Here is a 6,280-nt window from a genome sequence, read left to right as displayed (position 1 = left end):
TTTCACAAGACAGGTAGTTTGTTACGTCACTTTTGTTTTGTTTTTTACAATTCCTATCAATATAACGTTTATTATTCTTCTACAGCATTCAGTTTGCCTTAATTCATTGATGATTTGGAGTATACTACATCGCTCAATATAACAAGTAATTTTCAAAGTCCGGGAATTTTCAGGACTTTTGGCATACAGCTTCTCCCTACCAGTACTTATACTAAAACTAAAGCATATTGGATGTCGTTCAAAAAAAGTTTCTGGATACTTTTGGTGTGTCACGATACACCCAGCTATTAGAAAGTATTCTTATCATTATCACCCTGCCTCGATAGAAAATATCATAACCTATGTAAGGTACGAAAAGGCAAACTTAACACTGCGAACCTGGATTGCTAAAAGGCATATCTAACACTATGAATCTGAGTTGATAAAAGGCATGCTTAACACCACAAACTTGGTTTGATAAAAGTTATACATAACACTATGAAACTGGGTTGATAAAAGACATACTTAACACTACAAACTTGGTTGATAAAAGATATACATAACACTGTGAAACTGGTTTGATAAAAGACATACTTAACACTACAAAATTGGGTTGCTATAAGGCATACTTAACACTACAAAATTGGGTTGCGATAAGGCATACTTAACACTACAAACCTGGGATGACAAAAGGCATGGTTATAACGACGATTCTCGTTGCAATGATCTACATGATCCTATGAGCGTTTCTAAAATGTTATATCTTCCAATAAAAAGTTGAAGAAACTATATGCTGATTAAAATTCACTTTCCCATAGGTTTAGTTATTATCTCTTTGAACTAGAACTCTTACCTTTGCAGGATTGCCCAGTTCGGGGTCGTCCTAGAACTAACGTACATGACGATTTGATTAACCAGCTTTGGTCCAAGAAGTTTGACGTATGCTGCCCTGTTTGTCCCCATAGCGTAGTAATTGGAAGCTGAAAAAACCGTGAGAACCTGACAAGAAAAGTCATTTTGGAAGAAAAAAACATTTATTTAATACTTAAAAATATTTTTATAACTATCAACATATTATTTGTACAATACTAATTATTAATAAGACAATTAATTACTTTATTACTAACACTATAATGCTTTATACCATGTGTGCAGAACACTTCCTGTTCTCTCTTCCCTCATTCGTTAAAATATCAAGTCTACATAAACAGAAATATTGAACTACGTGCTTAGAATATCTGAATTCTAGATAAGTTGAAACCAAACAATATAAACTTGTAGTTCAATAAAAGGCCGTACCGAGGATACTGCGGAATTCTAGATAAGTTGAAACCAAACAATATAAACTTGTAGTTCATTAAAAAGCTGTACCAAGGATAGTACGAGAGGTGAAGAGCCAACCCGTAAAGGGGGGGGGGATTTGGAAGAAAAGTGTATATGCTACAAGCTTTTGTGGGGAGGGGTGCAGAATTTATATATCGCACAGGGCGGCATAAACGATCGGTATGATCCTGGTTGAATACTTCTAAGCCAGAAGAATCCAAGTACTATAAACTTTTAATTTAATACTTCTAGATCAGTTGGATCCAAATACTATAAACCTGCAGTTCAATACTTTCAGTATTTTTAGGTAAGTTGAATCCAACCCCTATAATCTTGTAATTCGATACTTCTAGTTCTAGGTAAGTATAATCTATATACTCTGTTTCTTTTATTGTAAAATGAGAGTGAAAAAAAAAAAAGGAAATTTAGTTTTGAATAACGTTTTTGACGGTAATGAAGAAAATGAAGCGTGGTTACTAACCCTGTCGTCGTGCGTAAACTCAAAACCGTTAGGTTTACACTCGTGAGAACGGATGATTCTCTCCAAATGGTGACGCCGAAGAAATGCCTCCGTCACATCTGGTCCAAAGAAACTTCCACCACCCCTAACGGAATTAGCACAACATCCTGGTTGAGGCCTTGGATCACTCCACAAAATGTCCGTCACCTCTCCGAAGAAATTATAATGTTAAAATAATAATGATAACACACTGGCCAATCCTTATGGTGAAACACAGTATTAAAAACTCACAATACTAATACACTGATCGGTTTTTTATGTTCAAATCCAGTATCAAAAGCTCACAGTACTAACACACTGACCAGTTCTTATGGACAAACCCAGTATCAAAAACTCACAGTACTAACAGAGAGATTCGATTTTATGGACAAACCCTGTATCAAAAACTCACAGTACTAATAATACACACTGACCAGTTCTTATGGTGAAGCAAGTATCGTTAATTCACAGTATTAACATACTGACCAGTTCCTATGGACATTGCTCTTATAAGAGTTTAAGACCACTGTCTCACCAGTCCACTTCTAAACAGATAAGCCAAGTATCAAAAGCAATCATTAATTTATCACTAGTCCAGTTCCAAACAGACATGTTCATTTACACACCTCACAGTATTATCACTCGAGTCCAGTTACAAAAACAGATGGTCCAGTATGTAGTTAACAGTGTTATATATTCTACTGATATCAGTTTTCAATGAAAATGAATTGTATTAGAACAAACGCAAATTTCAAATCGGTTGGTAAAGCTCCAAATACCTGGTTCCAGTCATCTTTGCTACAGGTCAGCTTCCCTTCCACTAGAGGAGGCTGAAGAATTGTTATCAGCTAAAGCCCAAAATAGATTCTGAATTAGTCATAGTGCAAAACAACTTATAATTTAAATATTATTCAATATTATAAAAACCTGATATCAATGAAGTGTGATTTTATTATTGTAAATACTTTTCTTCGTTAATTATTTGAAAATATGAAACAATCACAATTTGAAGAGAAGCTCCAATCACTATAGTAAAGTTCATATTTCTATCTAAACGATATTATGAACATTATGTTGACGATACTCTGATACATATTTTTAGCGATAAGAAGTTCAAGTAATACATTCACAATAGAAGATTACTATGAGTATTTATCACAAGCAAACATTTGCTGGAATGCATGCTAATTTTTAACATTTTGAACATATTATGTTGAAGAATAATTCTATAAAGTCTTTGTTTAACCTGGTTTATATAATTACGAGCACCTATAATTTCTTACATGAAATAACAACAAAGATTAATAATGTTTGATTAACTTGCTTTATATAATTACGAGCACCTATATTTTCTTACATGGATTAATAAAAAAAGGTTCAGAATATTACACAGTTTTACTACAGTTAACACGGCAAAGCATGTACCTGAGAAAGTCTTTTGATTGTCTATCGAAATCCAACAACAATTTACTGATCCTCCTCTATTCAAACTATATATTCCGTATTTTTTTTTGCCTCCCAGTGTCAGTGGTACGTCTGAAGGCTTTGCTTATAAAGCTAAAAACCGGGTTTCGATGTGGTGGGCACAGCACATTGTGTAGCTTTATGCTTAACTACAAACAAACCATGTTTTTCTTTATAAGTAGTTGCCTTATTTATATTATTAGAATTGCTTTGCTGTTCTTTTCTATAAATTGTTTATATTTATCAAATATTGCATGAAGCACCTCAATTCGTCAGGTATTTTTCTAAATACCTCTCTAATTCGTGAATCTATCTTTCTCGTTTAGAAAAAGTTACGGGCATGGTTTTGAATATATTTCATGAAAAACAAAATATTGTTCTCGTTTTCAAATTTCCCGAATATTTTTAATTAACTGGAATTTTAATACAGTGAATATTAATATTTGATGGACAAAGCATAAACTCTTCTTGTCGAGAATTTTGTTGTTTCTGTTAACTTACTAATTTATGAATCACTCATGATATTGAATAAATTGTCTAATTATGTACAACTTACCCTTGTCTGAATCAATTAATTGAATTACAACTTTTATTTTATTTTTCAATCTAGCTTATTCGTGTATTCTCTAGAGCGAATGACAAACGTTTATTTTATTTTATTTTTACTATTTATATTACAACTTATTCAAGTCTTCTATACAGTTATGGACAAGTGTTTATTTACTTTTGTATTATTTTTAATGCAACATATGCAAACTTTCTGTACAGCGATGGACTAGTGTTTATTTTAATGAACATATTTTCTCTAGAGCGATGGATAAGCGTGTCAGTGAAATAATAACTATTCCATGAGAAAAAAGAAAGAAAAACAGTTATTAGAAAATTGCTTCAATTTCTTTTGTTATGGAATCTATAACTTAAAACATCCGAAACTAAATATAACTATTTTGTTTTCCAATCAATAACTTTACTTCTATCGGTAAAATAAAAAATTAAATGTCACCTGGTGTCTGTCGACTTTCGCTATCTTTGTCAAATCCGTTTGATCTGCTACTCCTCCATGGACTACAAAGACTTTGTTGTCGATTATCGTCGCTAGAGGAAGCCAGCTGAACACATCTTCAGTAACTTGAATGATCTTAGTTGCGTGGCGCTGTGAAAAACGCGAGAAGTTACCTTACCACACGTCATAAAACATGTAAAGTCTCGCTTTCGAGAAGACTATTACGAAGGTCATGTGCTGTATTTTATTAATGAGCTAGTTTATATGTCATGAAGACCAAAAACAAAACGGGTATGTAAGTTTATAGACATGTGAATTGCTTCAAGTTTTGCTGATATAAAAAAAGAAAAAACGCAGCACAAAATAACCGATGCAAGGGAGAGTATAAAACTCGATAAATATGTTTAAAAACTCACTTTGAAAAGTCTTTTGAAGCCGTTATGGATTGGTCTTACTGTAAGCCACAATGCCACTCGCACGACAATCCTAATGTTGAAGTTAACTATTCATTCTGTCTAATACTAGTCATAAAATCGTTCGAAATACTTTATTTTATATACTAGAATACAATTTTGCATGTTATAGTTCAATATTAGGTCTAATTACTTCTAACCACACTTGATTTTCTTAGGACTAACTTAAAGCAAAAATAATGAAGCCCAAACTATATTTCGATTCACCACTTCCCACTTATACCTGTTTCGGGGAATTCCGCCCCTCATCAGCAACCCTGGACAAGAGCATACCGCAACAATAAGACTAGACTTCATATAGTGGTTCTGTGCTTATTATACGTGTGGTGTTTTGAAATGTAAGTACTATGTGAATAACAGACAGTTCAAAGCACTATACTTAGGACTAGTTACTTCTACTCAAACATTATGATGTCAGGACTATACGCTTTTATTCTAACATTATGATCTTAGGACTAGCTTCTTCTAGACCAAAGTTGTGAAGTTAGGTTTAGCAAACTAAGTCACAGTACAAGAATTATCGCCTCTCTCCCGTCTTGTACATAAACTGTTGATCACAGTACACGAGTTAGTTCTCTCCAATATTAGATATAAACTGCAAGCCAGGGAGTCTAGATTTACCTCAAAATAACCTTCGAATACCTAAAAATATAAGCTAAAAAGCTTATTATAAGTGTATGTGACAGTTTTGTTTATTTTCACTACCGAACATTTGTCGGTGAATAACCCCTTCACTGCTATAAGAAACTTGGGGTAACTAATCATACTGGAAATGATTTACGCCAAATATGTGCATTAGGCAAAGTCAGCATCAAAGATATAGAGGCTTCGCTGCAATGCAAGTAGTCACTGCAGGGCAGTCAACACATTACTTAAAAACAGCACACATAGACCTACAGGAATAAATATGATAAGAGGTCACGTGTATTAAATTTTCATGAAATAAAATAATTAAATGCATAAAAAAAAGTTTAAATATATTTAACAAACATTCTAAAACTTTCAAATGTGAACAACTTTTTGGCTTATATTTGAGGTATTTGGAGCAAATCTATGGACCGTGGAAGCCATAGTACAGTTCTCTTCCTCATGTTGGATGTAAACAAAAGAAATTTATAAATAAATAAATAACCAGTTAGTCCACTCAGTATTAACGGATAATTAATTATAGGTTATTAGAAGACTATACGTCAAGGTACAAACAAATTACTTACATTCAACCATTATATAAAGCTTGCTTTGTTTAGGGTACATCTATCTGGTAGCCGCCAGCCCCCTGACTGGTATTAAATGACAAAAAAATTGCTTCGATTACACCTACTCACCTATTATCCATAGCCACTATACTCTGAAGTTGTATCTCATGGTCGAAGAAAGGCCGTGACCCTGTACTAGGTCGTCAGCCCTGAGGGCTAGAATGAAATAACAGTATGGAAAAAATAATATCATCCAATCAGCACTGTGATTTCAACGAAAGTAGTCTGATGCAGCGGAATCAATGAACAGATAAAGCCTCTACTGAATGAATCAATGAACAGA

General features: G+C 33.4%; 1 protein-coding gene across 1 annotated transcript in view; it reads right to left on the bottom strand.

Moving 5' to 3' along the window:
• Window positions 1–832: 832 nt before the first annotated feature.
• Window positions 833–6,280, bottom strand: part of LOC106467352 (serine/threonine-protein phosphatase with EF-hands 2-like) — a gene marked incomplete at its 3' end in the record, with an annotated part of 29,453 nt that continues 24,005 nt past the window's right edge. Inside the window, exons 10-13 of the mRNA XM_022395511.1 lie at window positions 4,269–4,418; window positions 2,581–2,649; window positions 1,784–1,969; window positions 833–978 (exon numbers count right to left, since the gene is read on the bottom strand). Coding sequence (XP_022251219.1) covers window positions 833–978; window positions 1,784–1,969; window positions 2,581–2,649; window positions 4,269–4,418 — 551 coding nt within the window. The remainder of the gene's footprint in view (window positions 979–1,783; window positions 1,970–2,580; window positions 2,650–4,268; window positions 4,419–6,280) is intronic.

This window comes from Limulus polyphemus, unplaced genomic scaffold (assembly GCF_000517525.1).
Source record: "Limulus polyphemus unplaced genomic scaffold, Limulus_polyphemus-2.1.2 Scaffold2581, whole genome shotgun sequence".
Taxonomy (NCBI): domain Eukaryota; kingdom Metazoa; phylum Arthropoda; class Merostomata; order Xiphosura; family Limulidae; genus Limulus; species Limulus polyphemus.
The sequence above is the reverse complement of the archived record's forward strand: the minus strand, read 5'-3'. Positions and strand labels throughout refer to the sequence as shown.